The sequence below is a fragment of the Mesocricetus auratus genome, unplaced genomic scaffold, assembly GCF_017639785.1.
Source record: "Mesocricetus auratus isolate SY011 unplaced genomic scaffold, BCM_Maur_2.0 Super-Scaffold_100013, whole genome shotgun sequence".
Classification (NCBI taxonomy): domain Eukaryota; kingdom Metazoa; phylum Chordata; class Mammalia; order Rodentia; family Cricetidae; genus Mesocricetus; species Mesocricetus auratus.
Window position 1 is genome coordinate 12,901,794 of NW_024429196.1, and position 24,516 is coordinate 12,926,309.

Below are 24,516 nucleotides of genomic sequence, written 5' to 3' on the forward strand. Positions count from 1 at the left end.
TACTGACCAATCAGTGTTTTATTCATCAACAAATAAGAGAAACATATATACAGAAGGACATCTCCCATCACAAAATTATCACAGACTATTGCTATTGCCCTTGGCTGCCTCCCAGAGGTAAAAAGTAAATCCCTTTTGCTGAAGATAACATACACTTCAGACATAGAGCCAAGAGACCCCTGAGCTGGAACTGACCTTAAAGCCTCCTCCTTGAAAGTGCCACATAAGATTCCAAGGAAGGAAAACAACCAACAGTTCTACATAACCATATCAATGACCAGCATCACAAATAACCCTAAGAGTCATTAGAGTCACGCTTACTTAGTGGTAATCAATAGCTCTCCAATTGGACTTGAAATCATTTTTTCCTCAATATATGTTTTTATTTAAATTAGAAATATGAATGTTTCACATGTCAATGGACTTAAAGTCATTTAACAAGAGGAAAGTTGTGGCTGGTACTGAAAACCCAGTCAACTCCACAGGGCTAGTGAAGTCATGGATCTTGGAGGAGAACCTACAACTGCCACTTTACTAAAATAGCATACTTCCTAATCACATTTTAAATATCTGTTCTTATGCTAACAGACAAATGTAGTTCTTATTCTCATCAAGGAAACTTCTCTTTGCAATAGGCAGAACCATAACCAGTCAAAATGTAGAGTTGAGAAGCACAGTGTCAAAACAGCTCTGGCACCCAAGGCTTGGGGATCATTGTAGAAAAAGGGATGGAAAGATTGTAAGAGCCAGAGAAACAGAAAGCTTGGTATCAGGTTATGTTTTCTAGGAATGTCAGAAGCTACACCCACAAAGTCTCACCAACATGACTTCCAAAACATGAACTAAAGAAGCACAAACAATAGACATACTGATAGTGGTGTGGGGGGAGCAGAAGGCTGTAGGCAGACTTTTTTGACCTGCCTTCCAGCTCCCAAATAACTACATGGAGACTCAGCTGATAGCTTAGGCTTGTTTTTAACTTCTCTTATAACTTAAATTAACCCATTTCTATTCATCTATGTACTGCCCTGTGGCTCATTTAACTCATCTACACACCGCCCATCCTGCTTGCTCTGCATCTCATGGTGTCTCCTAGAGACTCTACCCTTCTTCTTCTCAGCATCCTCTGTGCCTGGAAATCCTGCCTAGCTATTGACCATTCAGCTCTTTATTAAACCAATCAGAGTTACTTGTCTTTATATAGTATAATCAAATTTCTCACAACAGGAGGTCTCAACTCTCAATGGAGAACTACAAACAATAAAAGAATGTTGAAAGCAGGAAAAATAGTTGTTCTCAGAAAGCACACCAATTAGTTGTTCAATACCAAATGGTCAGCCCTAAAAACATATATACCAGTAACATTGTACAGATTGAGCAGGTTATATTCCTGTACTTAGGAATATGTATATATGTATATAATGATAATTAATGAAAAAAGAGGTCTTGAATTTAAAAGAAACCAAGAGATTTTCTTTTCCATATGAGAAGGGAAGAAAGGGAAGGGGAAATGATGTAATTATATCATAACCTCAAGAATAAATGAAATTTTAAAAAGAACATTATGTCACACTAAATCAGCTGCTTTCACCCTGTGAATCATGATGCCTTTTGTGATGAAACAACACTTTCACAAGATTCATCTAAAACCATCCCACATATCATATTTACATTGCAATTCACAACACTAGTAAAATTACAGTTACGAAGTAGCAACAAAAATAATTTTATGGTTGTGGGTCATCACAACATGAGGAACGGTATTAAAGTATTAAGGAGGTTGAGAACCACTGCTCGAAATAAACATAATGCTAAAAGTCACCACATATATGAAAGGGAAACAGGTTGATAAAGTTGTGTAGAAAGAAAGAAAAGATTCATAAGTTATCAGAGGTAAAGTCAATATAGTATCACATAACTGGATGTGGGAGGAAAGGGGAAACCAGAGATCACACTACAAACACTTTCATAATTCAAAATTTAACTATCTCTGAACAAGAAAAATGGAGTATTTTATTGCTACCTGCCCTACTCCCTTGCCCCACCCCCTTAGGGCCAATACATACCTCAATGTGGCAAGAGCATAGCTGCTTGTTCTAATTTGCTATCTGTTGTTGTGACCAACAGTAACTTGGAGAAGAAAGGATTTATTTCATCTTAAGAGGCAATCCATTATCCAGGGAAACCAAAGCAGGAATTTAAAGGCAAGACCTTCAGCAGAAGCCATGGAGAAGTGCTGCTTACTGGCTTGCTCCCCATGATTTCCTCAGTCTGTTTTCTTTGTTGTTGTTGTTCTGTCTGTTTGCTTGTTTGTTGAGACAGAGTTTCTCTGTGTAACAGCATTGGTTGTTCTGGAACTTGCTTTGTAGACAGGTTGGCCTTGAACTCACAGAGTTCTGTCTGACTCTGCCTCCAGAGTGCTGGGATTAAAGGCAGGAACCACCACCACACAACTTCAGTCTGCTTCTTTATACAACCCAGGACCACTAGCCCAGAGGAGGCACCACCCACTCTTCCCCTTCTGTCATTAATCAAGAAAATGCTCCCACAGAATTGCCTTCAGCGCAACCTGATGGAGGCATCTTCTCAATTGAGATTCCCTCTTCCCAGACAACCCTAGTTAAAATCAAGTTGACAAGAAATTAACCAGTACAGCTATTTATCATCTTAAACAGCAAAACTGAGAAATTTCCAAATATATATTAATTCATTTAAAAACAACAATAGATTCATTGCATGTTAAGCAATGAAATTATAAAAGCAATTATATTTTCAAAAATATCTAGGAAAATATTATTATTTTACATTCTCGAAAATACCTTTGGTGTTCACCTTATTCCAAAACAACAGGATTCTTATCTCCCTTTCTCTGTTCAATCTGTTTCTGCATCACACCTCCTGAATCTCCATGTACCCAGAAGATAGTTCAAAGATCAAACAATGGCTTTGAATTATCATGAAAACGTTTTTAACTTCATAAATTCCCTTGACTAGGTCTAAGGTCTTCCAAGAGTTCTATGAATAAATAGGTTTACATTGGGTGTCTGAACTGTTGTGCTTCAAAAGAACTAGAAAATTAAGGAACCAATCCTATGACACAAATAATCATCACAAACATAAATAATATTAAAACTGACTCTTTGGCCTTTTCCCAGATGATCATGGTATCATAAGTAACAGCTGAGAAACACAACTTTCTTATGTATAAAGTTGAGTTCATGCTGACAAGCCAACATGGGATCTCTTAGAATAATGACATAATCAAGATTGGGTCATGGCTTCAGTTCATTACAATAATGAGGATGAGATAAGACCATGTCTGGGGACAGCTCCCTTTTCCAAACAACTACAGGGATAAAGTGGATTTCCACATGTTAGAACAGCACGGAAATGCTCCACATGTTTAGAACAGCATGGAAATATTCCACATATTAGAATTCACGGAAATGTTCCACATGTTTAGAACACATGGGAATGTTCCACATGTTAGAACATGGAGAAATGTCCCTGCAGACTCGGGAGTCTCTGAACACGTTTATCCTGTTGGAAACTCTGAGCAACCAATATTTCTTCACATACTTTCCTGTCATGTGAGCAATAGCTGTACATTTTCTCTACTAACAGTTCTGGTTATTTTTCTCTCCTAATCCTATTTTCAAAGGCCTTTCAGCCCAGTTTCATCAATTAAATTTACTGACTTATCCATCTCTCCACACATCTACATGAGTGTTTACATTGTGGAGTACAAAACTACATACATAATGAAATATGACACAGTTCATTGTAATCTTGTAAATTTCGTAGACAGCAATGACTTCAAATGACAAAAAAAGTGGGTACTTGCAAGTTGCTTTGGGGGCAAAAGCACTGCCAACATTCTATTTTCCACTGATATCATCAACCACCCACTCATTATCTCAGTGTATAAGCTGTGGGGAGGAAAAACAATGAGAAATCTAAACCTGTCCTGGATGCACACATATGAATACCCTGGTAAGACACCAAAAGAAATAGCAGACATAGTAACGAGATGAAGAGGGTGGTAGGTAAGTCTTGTTTTTAGGTCAAGGAATGGAGCTTAACTCTTATAGAACATAGTCAGCTAAAGCCTTCTGAATCAGCCAAAGGCTGTAGCTAAGCAACATGGCTTTCCCCTGTGCTCGAAAGGGGGATGTCGAACATCAGTAGCCTGGTTCCTCACCAAAAGCTTTGACAAGTTTCCACCGTGTTTTATGTAACTGTTGTGGAGGGAGTGCCCGATTAGATCTGATTTGCTGTCATAATGGGATTTTTTCCCACATAAGCTAATGATGCAGAGTTATATTTAACCTCCAGAAGTTACCCTCAGGCACTTGCTGTACACTCTGATTGCTTCTCATATCTAGATTTAGACAACTAGCAATTTTTCTGCTACAGAAAATGACAAAAGCAAAGGTTTAATAGGTAGGTTTACCCCTCCCAATCGGCTCCACTATAAATTTAGTTACATATTGTGAATCTGTTCACTAACTTCCAATTTCCTCAGATGTTTTCTCACCAAATGGAAAAGACTGTGAGAGTCTGGTACTTTGAGTCCATGTCCATTGAGGTGTATGATTTAATACTCTCACTCAGCTACATTTGCCTTTCTGCATAAACTGTAGATCTTCATCCATTAGACTCAGCCTCGTCAGGATTTCTAAGCCACAGAGATGCTTAGCAGCATTTTAGTATTTTATTCTCAACATTTACTTATACATTTTCATAAACATTCACCTTGGCATCACTGCCCATGATGAGCTGAACATCTCATAGTCACTTATATTCTATCCCTGCATTCTAACTTGTATTCTAACTCTCTTCACAGAGTGAATCCCTTCCCTCAATACCAGTCTCTTGGGTGATGCTCAGACAAGTATTCAAAGCTTTCACCAATCCTGATCCAAGAAGACAAATCATACCCCTTGGTTCCTGCTTCAAACTGGACATTCCACTATTCAAAGTCACACTCATACATTAAACCAAGAGTACCACAACCAGAAAGAAACTTCTGCTGCCAGTCAATTTATATGCTCATAACTAATGATAAGGGACTATGAGACATTTTTATCATCCCCACTACTACCACTAAGGCTCAGAGAGCATTACATAAGAGGAGACAGAAAAACTACAAGAGCTGAAGAGTGGGGAGAAGGGCTGTAAAATGCTGTAGTTTAGACATGACATGACTGATGCACTGGTAATCTCATAGTAGCTGTGGTGACCTGCATAAGATGAAGCCAATCAAACTTCTAACAAATATGGGAAGGTGCTCTCTACACCCCACCCCTTACTGGGAATATATTAACAGTTGATAGCTGCTGAGGGGAAGGGGAAATATTCTTTTCTACTCTCACCAGGATGTGGCCATTTGTAAGGCTACCATACTCCACCGGATGGCCTCATACCCATGCACACATGGGCAGCATGAATTGGACTTAGTAGGTTATCAAAAAGGAAGAGAGGGAAGAAAGGGAAGGAGGAAGAGAAGAAAGAAGGTGATGAATAAAAAAAGGAATAGGAGGATGACAATGACATGAAGCTGAGATAAGCAAAGGGGGGAATTGGGAGGGGAGAAATGGAGGGTAGACCAGATCAAATTTCATTGCATACATATTTGAATTCCCAAAGAATTTTTTAAAAAGTCTCTGGGGGAAAAAAAAAAAAAACTCTTACTGCCACTACTTACCTACCTACAAAATATCATCACTTACTGGTCCCAGGCCAAATTTGACTGTAAGCTTACTATGTCTCTTAGAAATTTGTTCTGGCCAACCCTGAGTTACTTCTGCACTGCTCTCTGCCTAATTTCCCATAGGACTGATTCCATCAAGTGTCTTGGCTGAACTCTTAGTAAGGGAACCACAGCGATGTCATCTCATGGCCCCCTACTGGTCAAACAGTCTTTTTCTTAGTAAACATCCATCATTCCTACCACCTTCCTATAGCTTAGTTTCCTAAACCACCATACCAGATATGTTTATCTTTGTCAAGCTGTAGCTCTTGGTTTCCTTGTGTGCCAAATAGAGATAACTATCTTAGCTATCACTTAGGATGACTATGCATTACATGAATATGACCTTATTATTGTTAAGTGTTTTCTTACATGGAAATTCTGAAACAAACTTTACATTACTGAGACCAAATGCTTTTGGGATATCATAAACTTTGTGCTTGAGCAAAGAAAACCTCTACTAAACCAATATCCTGGATACCTAGGAGAAAGTGGTGGCACATATCTGTAATCCCACACTTGGAAGCTGACTCAGAAGGACCACAAGGTCAAGAGCAGCCTGGGCTACATGAATCTTTGCCTTTAAAAAATGGGAGGCAAGAGACCATAGCTCAATGGTAGAGTACATAGCTATATAACAAGGCTCTGTGATCAATTACCAGCTATATATGTACCACTCATGAATAAGGTTTAATGAAGGTTTTATTTTTTGTGACATTTCAGAGACTCCAGAAATAAAACGCAACTAAAAATAACTCTTAAGTAATTGCTAATAATGTTATTTAATTTACTTTTTAAAATTCTCAGATTTACAGATAGTTTTACCATTTCTAAAGATGTAAGCCAGTTCCATGTTAATATGATAGGTGTACTTATTTGATTTTACATAAAGAATTAAATATTGCTGGATATTTGCTACTGCATCTTCAAAGTTATTAGAAATTGATAAATATTTTTATTTCATAATTATCAATGCTGATAATGTCTCTGAATAAATATGTAGCACAAAATCATGACCAAAATTGTATGATGGAAAGAAGAAAACATCTTCAACAAGTGGTGCTGGTATAACTGGATATAGGCATGTAGAAGAATGCAAATAGATCTATATCTATCACTCTTGGCAAAACACATGTCCAAATAGATCAAATACCTCAACATAAATCCAGTTACACTAAACTTGACTGAAGAGAAAGTGGGAAGTAGCCTTGAATGCATTGGCACAGGAAACAACTTCCTGAACATAACACCAATAGCATAAACACTGAGATTGGCGATAAATGGGACATCCTGAGACTAAAAAGTTTCTGTAAGGCAAAGGACACTGTCAATGGAATAAAACAGCAGTCTACAGAATAGGCCCATTTTACAAATGGTAGGAATTAAGAAGTTCTGTCCTAATCCAAAGCAAAAGTTGATTTCATTATATTTTATGAAGTTCAAATCAGCAACTCAACAATTTTTAAATCAAACATTCTAACACAATATAATTCAAAGCAATACATATTTGATACTAACATATTGAAAGATGGCAGTCAGAAAATACTAAAACTATATGTTTTCAACAATTATAAAGTTTCAAGAACATAACTTTGGGTATGGAGAGAGGGCTCTGAAGTTAAGAGCACTTGTAGATTAACTCAATTGCATCTTGCAAGGTGTGTGTGTGTGTGTGTGTGTGTGTGTGTGTGTGTGTGTGTGGTGCAAAGTGTGCACACTGTGTTCAGAAAGCAAGGCTGCAGTGAAGTCGTGGATGCAACAGGTAAAGTATTGCCTAAAACATCTGGGATTCATCATGTTTGATTTTTAATTAATTTTTGGTCTTCACATGTTCAGAAACTCGCTGTTGCCATTTTTTCACATGTGAGGTCATGGCCTATAGTTTAAGACACTGGGAGCTGGCTTACATACATTTCCAAAGTTATAGGTTTTACATCTCAGGATACAAAAGAGTGAGCAGATTGGTATCTTATCAAGCCCCTTTCCACCTACTAAATACGTTTCAGAAAGACTTCTTCATACTACAGTTGTTCTCTGTACCTCTGAATCCTCAGGAATTGTTAAATCATACTGGAGAGTCTGTTTCCTTTATCACTGAACTACTTTAATACATCATAATTTATTAAGCCAATTCTGTATTGTACATTTGCTTCCAAATTTTCAGTGCACACTACTCTAATGAATGCTGTGGTCCGCAGATAGGTGTAGCAGTTTCAGAAGATTTTCTTTGGGAAATGAAAGAAAAAGAAAAAACAGTTTTAAGCAATAAGTGTGTGTTTTTAATTACATTAATTTTACCATCTCACCAGAAAGTTCGGTAACAACTGCATTTCAACAAATTCTTCATGATAGTATACTCACCACACAGTATAATAATTTAGTTTGGTTTGGTTTGGTTTGGTTTAGTTTGACAAGACAAGGTGGGCTTCTTGAGTGCAGAAAGAACTGTTTGCTAATCTAGTAGGCAAAATTCTTTCACTTCTGGGAACTGTGTGGAAATTTGTTTTTTATGATAGAGATTATTTATTTCTCTGTCTCCAAGTTTATATTTTGTATGTTAGTCACTTAGCACTTAAAGAATTCCATGGTCAATTACATTTTCAAGTCTCCTGGATCTCTTGAGGATGAAGCAATTTATTTAAATTATGATTTCTTCTATTACTCCATGTTATTTCAGGGAGTGGGAATACACTTGGAACACACACCTGTAACCCTAGCACTTAGAAGCTGAGGTGTGGGATGATTGTGTCAGCCTTGAGACCAGCCTGGGTACTAAGCCAACTAGTGCTCCATAGAAAGTCTGTGTGTCTGTCTGTCTGTCTGTCTCTGTCTCTGTCTCTCTCTCTCTCTCTCTCTCTCTCTCTCTCTCTCTCTCTCTCTCTCTCTCTCTCTCTCTCTCACACACACACACACACACACACACACACACACACACATATACACACCTTGCAAGATGCAATTGAGTTAATCTACCAGAAAAAGTAATCCATAGAAATCAAATGTATACACTGCTAATTATTAAATTTACAGTTAGTGAGACTGTGTTCAGCAAACCACAAGCAGAAAAGGCCAGTATAGCTAACTAAATAGGAGGAAATTAAAGTCAGAAGTGGCTTGGGTGAGACAGTATTAGAAACCGTACTCTGCCATTTAGACAGAACACAACCCACAATTTGCAACTCTCCATAAGGAAAGATATGTATTGTTCTAGTGGAAGAGATGTCTAGATGACCACAAAGTCTCAACATCTTTTAGCTTCCCACAATACATTCACACTCTCCCGACCACAAGATGTACCCTTGGTTTGGTTGCTGGGAGCATAGAATTGGAAGCGAAGTTTTATCTTATCCAATTTGTGTGAATCAAAACTTAGTTTAGGAACTCCCGAGAACATGATAATACCCCCAGAGGTGGGGAATCAATCAGCATCTACAATTTTTAGAGAAAAAAAAAGATTATGTAAGAAATTCAAACAGGTTAATTATTCACAGAGGAAAAAATCAGGTAACCTGCTCCGTTGGGCTTGGTAAAGCAAGGCTGTTTTACTGAACCTCAAACTATTTAGCCTAATGGAAAGACAGCTTAACAGTAGCTGAAAATAATCTCCAAATAGCTGAGGAAAAGGTTTCCATTTTTAATTTGGACAGCTCCCAAGGAAGAGAGCAAAAGCAATGCCTGAAGTTGAGGGGGGACCATCAGCAGAGGGATGTCATCAGATTGCCGCTCAGCACCCTGCGATGTACCTTGAAGCATCTGATCAGTGCTCTTCATTCGGATAAGGAGGCATTGCTTCCCCTAAACAGCCATGGTCTGTGCTGGTAAGGAGCAAAAAGAGAAGCCACAATGCAGTATGCCGGGCACTTAAACATCTGGATGACGGCAGGGTTCACTGCTCTCCACTTGCTGGGAGATTTTTCCATTTCTAGCATGAGATAATGGCATGGAGAAACCAGTGTGCAGCAGTGCTTCATTTCTCTTTCTGTGGAACAAGGTTTCACCCTAAATTCCTGACTTCCAAGATTACAGCACAGTGAGCACAGAACCAGGTCTGTGCTGTAATTTTTCCAGAGTTAATACCATAGCTCATGAGAAGATCTCAGAAGCCAGTACTCATTTCAAGCTGTCCTTGGTGTTCCTCATCGAATATGAAGGCACTGTTACTGACTGGGCTGTTCATAAAAATCTCAGAGATTTGAAAGCCTTCAAAACTTAGGTGTCCCCTCTGTACTATGAGCTAGATCATCTTCTAGAACTGGCTGGCCACCTTCCTGTAAAATACTAAAATGCCCAGTTTTCAGATTAGCTTAACACTAGTTAAGATGAAAATTTGCTAGCTATATACTGTGCTGGTAAGGAGCAAAAAGAGAAGCCACAATGCAGTATGCCGGGCACTTAAACATCTGGATGACGGCAGGGTTCACTGCTCTCCACTTGCTGGGAGATTTTTCCATTTCTAGCATGAGATAATGGCATGGAGAAACCAGTGTGCAGCAGTGCTTCATTTCTCTTTCTGTGGAACAAGGTTTCACCCTAAATTCCTGACTTCCAAGATTACAGCACAGTGAGCACAGAACCAGGTCTGTGCTGTAATTTTTCCAGAGTTAATACCATAGCTCATGAGAAGATCTCAGAAGCCAGTACTCATTTCAAGCTGTCCTTGGTGTTCCTCATCGAATATGAAGGCACTGTTACTGACTGGGCTGTTCATAAAAATCTCAGAGATTTGAAAGCCTTCAAAACTTAGGTGTCCCCTCTGTACTATGAGCTAGATCATCTTCTAGAACTGGCTGGCCACCTTCCTGTAAAATACTAAAATGCCCAGTTTTCAGATTAGCTTAACACTAGTTAAGATGAAAATTTGCTAGCTATACTTTTTGCATAAACCTTTGAAAACCTGGTAGGTAGAACTGAAAATATTGGACATCACGATTTAGCAAAAAGAGTCAACAGTGGATTCATTCCATTTTGATTAATAGATCCTTGCAAAGTATGTTCATCACCTGTGACAGATGTTAAAACTAAGTAAAAAACCAGCTGAATCTAGAGACCCTTGAGTCACTGCATTTCTAAGGAATAAATTATTTTAACAATGATGACAAAGTATTGATTGTAACATTCCCAATAAAAAATTTACTGAAGTGTGAGTTAAACACAATGCTGTCATTAAAGATATGATTACTTACTTTCACAAAATATCATTTTCATTAAGTTATTTTATCCTTATGTCAACCTGACTAGGTTTTCTGATTTGCAAAATGCTATATAAGTATAATAAAAGATCTGTATATGTAAAGTGTAGGAGGCACTTAATGTTTACTAATGGCCTATAATCAAAAAGCTTAAAGCTACTGTCTTAGTGTTGCCTATTCAATTTATTATTATTATTGTGGAAATAAGCAAAGGGAAACCTTTAAAACAGAAATCAATTCATTTTGTATTTCTAATAAACTGTAGGAAAGAATTCTGTGTGTATTCAAACCATGGGTAGAGAGACAGGCTGCGAATTAAATGGGCACTGAAAACATAGTTAAATTCTGCAATGGTGCAGCCCAGTTAAGAAGAGTCAGCAGGCACTCCTTTCTGATAGAGGGCCTCGGGTCTTGCTTTGCTATGTTTCCTAGAACTGGCTATGTGAACTCAGTGAGAAATTCTTTTTTTCTCGTGGTGTTGCTGGGACTTTTGTCTTTGTCCCGCATCAGTTTTCCATTTCCAACATCAGCCCTGCTCTACTTATATAACTTGTTCCAAGAGCCAACACTCAAGAAAAATTACTAAGTGAAGTTGATCCTGCTTAAGACTCGGACACACATAAGTGCCTCTCCTATTTACAAAAGGAGAATATTTAACATCAGCAAAATATAGAACCTACTCCAAGCTGCAGTGTCTTGGTTTCTAATGATACTGATTTTCATAAAGATAAAACCCTGCATCCAAAAATGTGGCTCATATTAAGTAGTTTCCAAAATATATAAGTTTACATGGTGATATCTTTGGAGTTAGAACCACAAGATCAGGACAAAAGAAAAACAGAGCAGATGAAAAATGTTCTAAGCAGCAGATTTTTCTTTGTTTTCCCAAAAAGTGAACTTTTCCTGAAAAGCTAGGTTGCAATCTCCAATTCACACCATCACAGAGAGGGACAGAAAGGGGTTCCTAGTACTTGGGTTCTCCAATTCACACTAGCACAATGAAGGACAAAAAGAGGGTTCCTGGTGCTTTGACTTCAGGTGAAAGTGCACTTACTGCAGCTTTTTGAAGAGATCAATACCACAGGAGGGGATTACAGAAGTGTCAACAGTTCCACAACAGCCTTGTACAATACATACTACTTCACCCGGAACTTCCTGATCCTGGCCCAGAACCAAAAGCCCTTGCTTTCAACTTAAATACCAGTAGAAGCCACAGAACTGGGAGGGAGCAGGTTTTAAGGCAAAATATGCATCATCTTATTTTTTCCTTTCTTTTCAAAAAAAAAAGTTTATTTTATGAGTTGGGTGTTTTGTCTGCATATATGCATGTGTACCATATACACACCTGAAACTGGCAGAGGCAAGAAGAGGGCCCTAGATCTCCTGTAAGTTGAGTTACAGGTGGTTTTGAATTGCCATGTGGATGCTGGACACTGAACTGGGTCATCTACTTGGCAACCAGTGCTCTAACCACTAAACCCTCTTTTTGGTCCTTCATTTCAGCTTCTTGGTATTACTTTTGGAGCACCAAGCTTCTTGCTACAACATTTTGAAGTAAGTCATTGAATTGTTGATTGTCCTAAAGAATGTGTTTTTCAAGTTTTTCCATGAGAAAAATGAGTAAATATAATACTCCTATACATAATTCTAAAAGTCACATATTTCAGCCTAATTGCAGTTCATTGGAAGAGAGAACAGTATTGTTTCTTGAAATAATTTATTTGAAAGCTCTAGAAATACACAAGACTCAGAAAATTAATATTGCTGATGCAATGAAAATAAATCAATCTTCTAAAAGTAGTTACTGGTAATACAACCATCCAATTAAAAAATGAGTGCCATAATGAAACAAAAATGATTCAGAGATTATTACAAGCTAAACAGGGTCTAATCTTCCTGCTTCTAGATAGATTGTCTGTTGAATCCAGCATCCACACCAAGACAAGGCTGCATAGAAATGGTCACTCTTAGGCCAGTAACCACAGTGGAACACCCAGTGGGAAAAAATAGTACATGCTAGCCAAAGACAATGCAAAGTGGCCATCTGCAATTGCCATGGAGACAACAATGCAAAGTGGCCATCTGCAATTGCCATGGAGATAACAATGCAAAGTGGCCATCTGCAATTGCCATGGAGATAACAATGCAAAGTGGCCATCTGCAATTGCCATGGAGATAACAATGCAAAGTGGCCATCTGCAATTGCCATGGAGATAATAACCAAACCAAGGACAATCATCAATCATCAATTGAAATTTATATGTTTGAAATAGCTAGTGTCATCCAAAGGGAAGTAAAGCCTCAGAAATATTAAAAATCATAGGATAACCAAATAGAGACAGAAAGTTTTACCAAGGCAAAAGGGCTCATTAAGTCCCAGTCAGGTATGGGGTTGAGGTAAAAAGGGGAGCTACAGATGGTTGGTTATGTGGGGGTATACAGACATGAAAGAGATTTGGGAACATGTGTGAGGAACCAAAGAGGTGAAATGGCATTATAGGAACACAATGGGGGGTGAGATACAGTTCTCAATTGGTCGTGACCTCTTTGGGAGTTGAACAATGCTTTCATAGGAATCACCTAAGGCAGTCCTGCATATCAGATATTTATATTATGATTCATAACACCAACAAAAATTGTAGTTATGAAATAGCAACAAAAATAAGTTTATGGTTGGGGGTCACTATAACATGAAGAACTGTATTAAAGGGCCACAGCATTAGGAAGGTTGAGAATCACTGGATTCAGAGGGACATAAAGGAGTATGGCAGTACTGAGGTGCCAGGGGAGGGAGAACTGAGGGATATTGTGATAAACAGAATGGGAGTGGGTAAAGGGATATGCGATGTGTAGACAAGTGTGTGACTTTGGGAGACTGTTGGCAGTATAGTGATCTTGGTTGTATCTAAGCCCAGTATTGCTAGGTGTGCACATGAGATTATGTCCACATATGTTCATACATATACCTGTGTACCTATAACTACAATGACACAATGAAGTACTTAATAGCAAACATCTTTCTGGCTTAATGGCTGTGCTTTAAAACCACATAGATGCACCATGCATGACTGCCATTCACAACTGGAAAAAGATCAAATTATATGACTTTGTAGAAACTCCCTCCAGTTTAAAATAAACTGAGTCAACTTCCCTTACAAATTTATGGAGTCAACATGTTAAAGATCAGAAAACTGGAATTGCATGGTTTTTTCACAATGTTTTTGGACCTTAGAGACAAATTAGTGAGAAGATATTCTTTAGTATGTCATCACATTTCTTCTTTGAAATTGCATAAGTGACAAGAGTCATTGCTGTTGTCATTGTTTCCTGAACAAAAAGTGGTTTTTTGCAGAAGTATGATCTCTGTTCTTTATCAGTCAGAATCCTAACCAAATCAAGCGTGGGTGGGAGTGTAATGGAGAAAAATGCACGCAACTGTAGCCAATCCCTTTGCAAGTGCATATAATTTTCTCCTTGTTTTCCAAATTGTCCTGCCATACCTGCTCTACTACATTTTCGCAGATGGCAACGTGTCTGAATGCATCCCACAAATGTGACAATGAGCATCACAGCACATTCGAAGATGCTTGCTCTGTTTGGTCCCACTGGGACTGTTTTCTCATTTCACGATTGTTGTACATTTCTAGCTCATTTTGAAGAATGAAATTAGCCTTTAATTAAAGTTAAATTTTAGCCACAACCTTACTTTTAGCCTTGTCTTAAGAATCCCCAAGACAGTTTCTCTGAAAAAAAAAGTTATTTTCTCTACTCTTTCAGTTCATTTGACACAGCTTAGATCTGTGCAGATTCTTTTCTTCTCATTGGGATGCACGTGGTTATTCCCCCACACTAACATGTATGAGAATCATTCAAGCCTTTGCTTCCAATTTTAGAGGATCTACTCCTTGTATTCTTACCTCTGAGTTGTTAAGATGGCATTTGTGAGTTCCGGAAAACCAGCCATCACTCGAACATTGGTCAATATCCACTTTCTGAAGATTTATATCAACTTTCATCACACCCCTAAAATGAAAAAAGAAAGACATTAATTTGAGTCTTTACATATTCTAACCATGGTCTGTCCTGGACATCAGAAAAATGTAATGAATTCCTAAGTTGTTCATGCTACCCACTTAGGGTTAACTCAGGTTTACTCAGTGAAGAAACATAGGAGGACAAATGCAGCAAATGCTCATCTTGTTCATCTTGCAAAAGAAGGATTTTGTACTTTCACAGTCTTTGGCCCCTTCTTGTTGCACCTGGCACATAAAAGGTGCTCAGCAAGTAGCTGAATATGGTCTGGACATAACAAAAAACTTGACTCTAAATAACACGTGTCCCCAGAAATATAAGTGAGTCATAGTCAAGTGTTAATCTCATTTCTTTCTGCTGCTAAGATTTTCATGCTGTGGTGGGAGGTCAGAGAGGTTGGAGTAACTAGGGAGGTAACAAGAAAAAGCTTCTCATTCCGCTTATCTTTTATAAGTTATATAAATACATAGATGATAGATAGGTGGATATTTACAATGTGGTATAAAATGTATGATACAGGAGTTAGTATTAGTAGCTAAGATTAGGGTAAGAGAAACTGTGCTTGCTATGACCAGCTATTAAGAGTTGTTGGCAAACTACTGCCAACAACACCAATGTTATAAATGTATTATTCAATATAATCTGACATAGTGGGTAGACACAAACATATCCATCTATGTTTCCGATACAGTATACATGACAGATAATGAATGATAGTTATAATAAATTCTATAATATGTGCTGGGTTGTTTGTTTTTGTGTTTGTTTGGGGGTGTTTTTGTTTGTTTTTTCAACTTGACACAAGCCAGGGTCACCTGTGAAGAGGGAACCTCAACTGAGAAAAATGCTTCCATCAGATTGACTCAGATTGAGCAATTGGCAAGACTGGGGGGCACCTTCTTGATTAGTGAGGACCCAGCCCAATGTGGTGGTATCATCACTGAGCAGGTGGTCCTGGGCTGCCCAAGAAAGCAAGTTGAGCAAACCATGGCAAGCAAGCCAGTAAGTAGTGTTCCTCATGGTCTCTGTTTCAGTTCCTGCCTGCATGTTCTTGCCTTGACTTCCCTCAATGATGGACTGCGATCCGAGATATACAAACCAAAGTTAACTCTTTCCTCCCCAATGTGATTTGTTCGTGGTGTTTATCACGGAAATAGAAGGTAAACTAGGACAGGAAACATTACAAAGGAAGAAATGTTGTGGTGGAGAACAGGTCAAAGGGATGAAAGGAGACCAAGATAAAAATGATTACTGGAATAATTACAGCCCTTCATAGCCACACCTCTCATCACCAGCATCATGAAGTTCCCACTAAATTATTATTGGCTACATTTTCATATTCTCCCTAGAATGCCTCATTACAAAAAAAATTAATTAACCAAAATATCTATTTTTACTTGTGTCAAAATTGCTAGAAATAATGAGTTCAGGTTTTTTTTTTCAGCTACACCAATAAGAGCTTAGTGGCAAGACAGGCTAAATGTCTTGGTCACTCAGCACTGTGGTCACCAGTGGGGACTGCAGGAGGCTGCTTTACCTTGAAGGAAATCGGCTTCAGAAATAAGAAGCTTACTGGTTGAGAACATTCTCCCTTAATTTCAAGTTCGTATATAGAAAGCAAAAAGTCGCCGCAGACTTTCAATCCAGCCACGAAGCACTTTGGGTTTATTCAAAACACCGGAGGTAAATGAGCCGTGCGTTCACCAGATGGGAACTCAGCGCTGACTCGTCTTCATTAGGGCCTCCTTTGTGCCTGGAAAGCCACTGAGCCCTGGGGAAGGTACTGCAGAATTCCGGAGAGGGAGGTGGAGTTTAGGGGGACTCGGTGAGGGGGAAATTCTCTCTTACTGGGGAACACCAGACAGTTTGAAGAAACACAGAGACCCAAATGAATAAGGTCCCCCATTCAGAGGGCAGCTCAAAGCCCCAGCACGCTTGCACCCATGAGTCCCTGGGGCAATGTCTCTGGGGCGGAAGTGCTCTTGCTCTTCCTTCCACAGCCAGGAAGCTCCACGGTCCGCAGGAAATGACTGTAGTTTAAATGCCTCAGGTTTGGAAAATGGGGGCCAGAAAAAGATTATTGGTGACCCCCAGAGATTGGTAAATAGTAAATGCTGTACTCCTAAAGCCCTTGGTGATTCATAGACCAATCTGTGTTCCCCACTTGCTGCAGAGAGGGGGGGTGCACAGGACAAGGGGGGCAGGGACAAGCCCCAAATTCATCATTGACAGTTCTAATTTTCTGTCACCGTGAATATGCTTCCGTGTCAGAGCCACTGCGAGTGCTGTAATTTGGCTTCCCCACACTTGTCGTGTATTTTGACATTTCTGTTCCATTGCCACTAACTGGTTTCAGATTTTCATCCCTAACCGGAGTAACGGCTTTTTTACTAATAGCTGTTTGCTTCTGTCTGGCCTTGTTCCAGGTAGCAGTCCCAGTGAGAAGTTTATGAAGTCCAGAGCTTTCCTTCCGAAGTAAATACGAAGTCGCTGGTACACGTTCATAACAGTGTGCCCTTTGTCCTGACAGATGCAATACAACTTTTGATGGGTGCACACCACAGACATAAAGAGTATTATCAGAGGCCAATTCTGTCCCCCCAAGTGGCTATCACAATAGGTTAGTGTCTGAGTTTGTTTTCCTGTTGCTGTGATAAACAGCACGACCCAAAAGCAAGTTGGTGTAAGGAAGGGTTCATTTATCTTACACTTTGCAGCCTATCACAAAGAGAAGCCGAGGCAGGAACCCAGAGGCAGAAACTCAAGTGGAGACAATCGAGGAACACTGCTTACTGGCTTGCTGTCTATGTCTTGCTCAGCCTTCTTTCTTTTATAGCCCAGGACTACCCGCGCAGGGGCAGCACCTTGTGCAATGAGCTGAGCTTTCCCATGTCAACCATCAATCAAGAAAGTACCATACAGGCTTGTCTACAGGCCAGTCTGGTGGAGGCCGTTCCTCAGATGAGGTTCGCTCTTCCCATGTGACTCTTGTTTGTGTCAAGCTGACCAAAACTAACCATCACTGTTAGTTTCCACTGCAGCCTTCCTGCCTCTGCCACCAAAGCAGTTATGTCATTACCTGTCACCAGGTGCCTTTCCACCATCAGCTGTGTGACATGTACACCCTTTAAGAGTGCCCACCAGAGCACAGCTTGCTGTCTGGTCTTTTGTCTCTTGCCTCACTTCTTCCTGTTGTCTCTCTGTCCATCCGCCTACCTCTTTCACGTGTCCACTCCCACACAGCCTTTCACTATCCCCCTCCCCCACCCCCAACAAACCTATTACACTAACTGTTGCACCTGCCATGTTTGCTTAGTGGCAGGGACCACCAAAGGTACCCATTTTGCCTCTCTCTCTCTCTCTCTCTCTCTCTCTCTCTTTATTGTTACAATCAGACTTAACTCTACCCAGTATGATTGAAGATACCTTAGTATGCAGCCTAAGTAATCCTGCACGGCCTTGTGCTAATTTCCAAAAATGCCCACAGTTTAGTGAATGGACTTAACTCATAGTATAAAGAAACAGTTGCAACCAAATTGTCTTTCTTTCAGAAATTTTACCAAAAGAGTTGGCCAGTAAACTCACTGTTTATCTACAAGGACCTCAGAGGTGTCATGCACACAGGTGCCATAAAGCTTAAATATCATACAGTAAAGGTTATATAACCCTTAAACAGTGTAAATATGCTCCTGACCCTTCCTGGTTCAACACCAATATTTTCATTTTAATAGAGTATAAAACTTCTTATCACAACATTCCAGTTGGGCCTCTCCCGTTTTTACCTCTAATCCCTCGTGTATATATTTTGTTATGTTGTGTTATGTTTTAGACAACTCAGAATTACATATGGGGCCCAAGAAAATTCTCACTGTCTCACAAAACCTTGGCTTTATAAGTGCTGGCATTAAATCCATGGCTTCACACATGCTAGACACTCTACAACTCAACTATAGCCCAAGCTCTTTGTGGTTATATCTTTCTTCGGCATTTTCTCCTAATTTCTACGTCAATACAAACACCCAATTAACTTTGAAAAGCATGACAATATTAAAGAGAAACAAAAAGTAGCTAAACTAACAATGGAAAGGAAAACTGAAGGAGAAACAGTTTAAGCAAAACTACACTCTCAGAAACATCTGTGGATGAGAGAACAGGAAAAAAAAAACTGGAGATCAAAGTTTCCAGAGTCTGCTGGGTTTCTCAGTCCTGTTCCCTTAGACTAAAATTCTCCGTTCCATTACTGGGGGTGGAAATGGCAAGCATAGTCCATGGAGAGGCATTAATGAAAAACAACTGAAAAGTTGTGATGACACTACAAAAGGAGATAAGTAAATACCAACCCAGCTACAAACCCTGTGATCTACAATGGTCCCTACTGCTGATGCAATAGGAACAAACAAATGTTGCGGGAGTAACTAAGCACTATGTGGTTGGATTTAAGGCCCACTCAATCAAGGAAAACCCATGCTTCACACTGTGCAGATGAGCAAGAATCTGGATCCAGGTAGGCCATGGACTTATGGAAAAACTAAACTCAATTGTTCTGCTCAAGCAATTTGACAAAATAACTCCTAATGGCATTCTTCTGTGCCCATAGAGGATTGTCTTGCTCAGCCATCATCAAAGAACCCTATACCTGCAGTACACAGAAACTAATACAGAAATTCACAACTGGAAAATGTGCAGAGTGAGAGATCCCGGAACACCCAGTCCTAAATGAGACATCTCCATCTAGCATCTCACCTCAGTCCTCATGGAACTTTGTAGAAGAGGAATCAGAAAGACTTTAAGAGCCAATAGGGATGGAAGACACCAAAGAAATAATTCCTTCCATACACAACAGGACTGATGCACATACGAACTCATAGAGACTATGACAGTATATCCAGGGTCTGTACATGTCCAAGCCAGATAAGGTCCCAGCACGGAGAAGAAGGAGTGGGAATGATCTCCCATCTCTAACCAAAAAGTTATCTCCAATTGGCAATCACTTGCAAAGGAAAAATTAGTTTTCTACAATGGAGTCTTACTGGGTATTCAAGTCACATTTAAAGATAGACCGCATGCCCAGCATGCGTGTGTGTGTGTGTGTGTGTGTGTGTGTGTGTGTGTGTGTGTGTGTGTTTCTTGTGCTTTTTCATTGTTTTGTGTATTTTTCTCTGTTTGTCTTGTTCTACTTGGGTTTGTTTTGTTGCTGTTTTTGTTTTGTTGTTTACCTGTTTGTTTTCTAAAGAGAGAAAAAAAGGCATGAAATTGAATGGGTGGGGAGCTGGGGAAGATCTGGGAGGAGATAAGAGAGGGAAACCATGATAAGAATATATTGTATAAAAAACATTTCAATAATAAAGAAAACACATACTGCTAAAAAATATTTGCAGAAATAAAATGTTGATGAAAGCAGGGGCTGGTAGACAAGTTGGTCAGTTGCATCTGGCCATCCCCTTCCAGATGGAATAGCTAGCTAGAACAGACTCTGAGCCATAACAAAACATGTGCCTCTAGCTTTGGACCCAGAAATGGTCACAGTGATTGTTAAAGCTGCATCTGTTGGTGACTCTTGAAAGTCAATGAGGAGCTGGGTGATGGTGGTTCATACCTATAATCCCAGCACTTGGGAAGCAAAAGCAGGTAAATCTCTGAGTTTGAGGCCAGCCTGATCTACAGAGTGGGTTCCAGGACAACCAGATGTTGTAGAATATTATTTTAAGATGTGTTACATTAGTCTACGCTGTGGAACACTTGTTTTAATGATACAAAGATGTGATGTATTCTTTTATGTTCCATTTGTTTGATTCTGTGGAACTGTGTTACTTTGCCTTTGAACAATGAGAAAAGGAGGAGAGGAGGACGAAAGGAGCCAGCCACCCACCTACACAGCTAGCCATGGAGTAAGAAGTAAAGAAATGTATAATAGAGGAAGATAAAAGCCCAAAGGCAAAAGGTAGATAGGATAATTTAAGCAAAGAAAAATTGGCAAGAAACAAGACAAGCTAAGGTCAGGCATTCACAAGAAAGAATAAGCCTCCCTGTGATTTTCTTAGGAGCTGGATGGCAGGCCCCTGAAAGAGTAAAGAGTAGAGAGAGAGGGAAAAAAAGACAATGAGGGAAGTACAATTGCAGGTAGCAAAAGGGACATTTGTCACACAATAGGCAGGAAGTGTGACAAGACTGACCTAGTAATGACCTGTGAAAATATGAACTTACATATCTGGCTGACCAATAGTCTAGGCAAAGGTGGAGGAAGACTTGTCTGATTCCTTCTAGGTGACAAAGAGCTAATTTTGCTCCTTTTAATCTCTTAATAGTTGCATTAAATCATACATGTAACAAAATTTATCAACAACTTTTATATATCCACCTCAGTTATGTTGAGCATTTTCACTCTGCTGTATTGTACAACCAACTTGAAGAACTCTTCCTTTTGCAGAATTATGACTACACATGCTGAAATTCACCACACCCCTTCATGCCCAACTCCAAGAGCAGAACCACCTCTCTAATTTCTGTCTCTTTCCTCTTGCATTTCAAATGGCATCTGTTTTTTATTGATGACCCATGCCACTTAGTGCAATGCTCCAATTCATCCATGTAATAGCATGTATCAGAATTTCCTTTCTTTAAAGTTGAGAGGTATTCCTCATCTTATTTATTCATCTACAAGTGGACACTAGGCATGAGAATAATGTTTTTATGGAGTAGCTTCATATTTTTAACAACATTTAAAAGAATTATTAAGAGCCCAATCTGCACTGTTTGAAAATAAAATGGTTTCCCATCCTTAGTGCCTCCTAGCAAAATATTTTCAGAATATACATTAGGATCAGAGCAAAGAACCACTACAGAATGGAGCTGTGAATTCCTTTAAGGCCTAAAAATAGATATAAGACAATATTTCACGAACATTTCAGTCCAAAGGTCTTCCATTGGTCAAATGATGTGCTTCTGGTTATCTATTGAAGAAAAGGAAGCCCAGTTTATTGCATAGTAGCTATGGGGCCCAGGATTATTTCATTATGTTTGTTATTATTGTCAGGCTGTTTGTTTGTCCACTTGTTTTTGAGACTGAATCTTCTGTAGCCCGGACTTTTCTCAACCTTCCTATGAGGATGACTTTGAACTTCTGATTATTTTGCCTCTACCTTTAAGTGTTGAGATTAGCAGCATGACCAATACATACAGTTTTATGAGATGCTGAGGGTCCTAGCCCCAATGCCAAGGGTTTCTAAAAAACAAACAAAAAAATGCTTACATCAAAGAAATCTGTGAGTGTGGTTTCTTTCTGGTAGAATGCAATGTAGTAAGATTCACAGAATACCCACAGGAGTCCTCAGCAAAGAAATTTCTCTCTGCCACAAAGACCATTCCAGAAACCCACAACTGATTAAAATGCAACAAACAAGAAACTGTGTGAGCTGGGTGGTGGTGGTACATGCCTTTAATCTCAGCACTAGGGTGGCAGAGGCAGGCGGATCTCTGTGAGTTCGAGGCCCAGCCTGGCCTACAGAGCAAGTTCCGGGACAGCCTCCAAAACAATACAGAGAAACCCTGTCTTGAAAAAAACAAAACAAAAAAGAAATTGTGTGATGCCCAGTCCAAACTGATACATCTACAACACAATTCCAGTACCTAAGGCTTAGGGATCACTGAGGGAGTGGAAAGAGTCTAACAGCCATAGGAACAGGAAGTTTGCTGTGAAATTAAATCTTCTAGAAATGTCAGCGACTATACCCATGAGGCCTCATCAGCATGGCTGCTGAACAAAGACACCAATGGACATGCTAACAAAGAAGGGAAAAATCTCAGAGGGCCTCAACCCTAGATAGAGAACAACTAGGAGCAGGGAAGAGTTCTCCTATTGGCTATCCAATACCAAGTATTTAGTTATGAGGTCATATACATATAGGTAACACTATACAGACTGAGCAGGTTATATTTATGTATTTAAGAATATATTTAATATGTTTGTATGTGTATTTATGTAACAATTTAAAAAGAGGCTATGAATTTGAGAAAGAGGAAGGGAATGCATAAGAGATGTTGGGGGATGAAAAAGAAGGGGAAATGATATCATTTTAATTTCAGAAATACTTAGAAAAATAAAAAACCTACTGTCAGTTTAAAAAGGAATACCTACAGCTGTCAGGGTTTTTTTTGCATAAACAGGAGCATCAGCATCTTGATTGACAGGGAAAGACATAACATTTTAAAGTATACCAGTCTTTTGAGGTCAACAAGCGGGCTGAGACAGCTACACAGATCCTCACTTCCTTGGAGACAATTCCGAGGTTGGAAACAAGAGCCAGGGGTGGGGGGAGGTAAAATCTGTGGGAGAAAGACTGGGTCCTAAGGAATGAACTGGTGACATTTCTCAAGTGGATTTCAAAACTGCCACAGATCAGGGGCTGCAGTTCATGTCTTGTTCCCCTGTGCTTCTGAACTGGAGGGCTCTCATCACTATCCTAGCCTATGGCCTCACTGGTTTGTTGGTAGGCAGCTGAAGGAAGGAACACGCATTTCCTTATAGGTCTCTAGACTAGTTTCAAGGAACCACACACATGGAGCCTCACCCTCACCACTCTAGGAGTCTAGAGTGGAGACATGTCTTCCTGAAAAGGAGTAAGCATGTTTTTCACTAAGGAGACTAGCTACCAGCAGAAAGTGTCAGTGAGTGCTCATTATCCTGACATTTAGGGGGCTGAGACAGGAAGATCTTGAGTTCCAGACCAGCCTGGGCTATGCAGTGAGGCCCTGTCTAAAAATCAGCAAGTAAATAAAAGGCTGAAGCTCAATAATGGTGGTGATACTGGATTTTAACACAACAGGATAAATATTTACAAGTACATACTCTTAAATACAAGATAAAATGAATGAGTCACAAAGGATAACTTTCTAACAGAAGAATTTCAGTTGACAAATATACAAGGAATGAGGGAAATAGAAAACTCATCATTATAACATATTGTGGGTAAGAAAGTAGCTGAGTTAGGTATAGTGTGGTCACTTAGAATACACACCTGGATGAGATGCCCAGTACAGGAAAAAAAGAAAAAGAACAATATAGTAGTAATTATTACACCTAAGACCTACTGAACATTAGTGGAAAAAATCTTCAAGGAAAAACAGGATATTTGAATAACTTGCCTAAGATACTCGTTACTATAGCGGATTTAACATAATATCTAGAACTCTTTGGTATACATTCTTTCTTCTAGGAAGAAACTTCATCTCTTTAATGTAGTTTTAAGGTAGCACATCACTAAGGTATATTTGAAAGACAAGGAAAGATGCTAATGTTATGGAACATTACTTTAACTATGTAAAGATGTGTTACATTTTTTATGTTGTAGAATATTGCTTTAACTAGGCAAAGATGCATTATATTTGTTTATGTTGAATTTGTTTAATTATGTAAAGATGTGTTGCATTTGTTTCACCTTGCCTGACTAAGGCATCTGATTAGTCTAATAAAAAGCTGAACAGCTAGGTAGGAGAGGGGTAGTCAGGGTTAGTGGGCAGAGAGAATATGTAGAAGGAGGAATCTAG

At 39.2% G+C, this 24,516-nt stretch overlaps 1 protein-coding gene across 1 annotated transcript in view; it reads right to left on the bottom strand.

Annotated features, from left to right (window-relative positions):
* Gpr158 (G protein-coupled receptor 158) overlaps positions 1-24,516 on the bottom strand; it is a 345,101-nt gene that overhangs the window by 292,734 nt on the left and 27,851 nt on the right. The window contains exon 2 of the mRNA XM_005082690.4: positions 14,859-14,964. Within this exon, the coding sequence (XP_005082747.1) occupies positions 14,859-14,964 (106 nt within the window). The remainder of the gene's footprint in view (positions 1-14,858; positions 14,965-24,516) is intronic.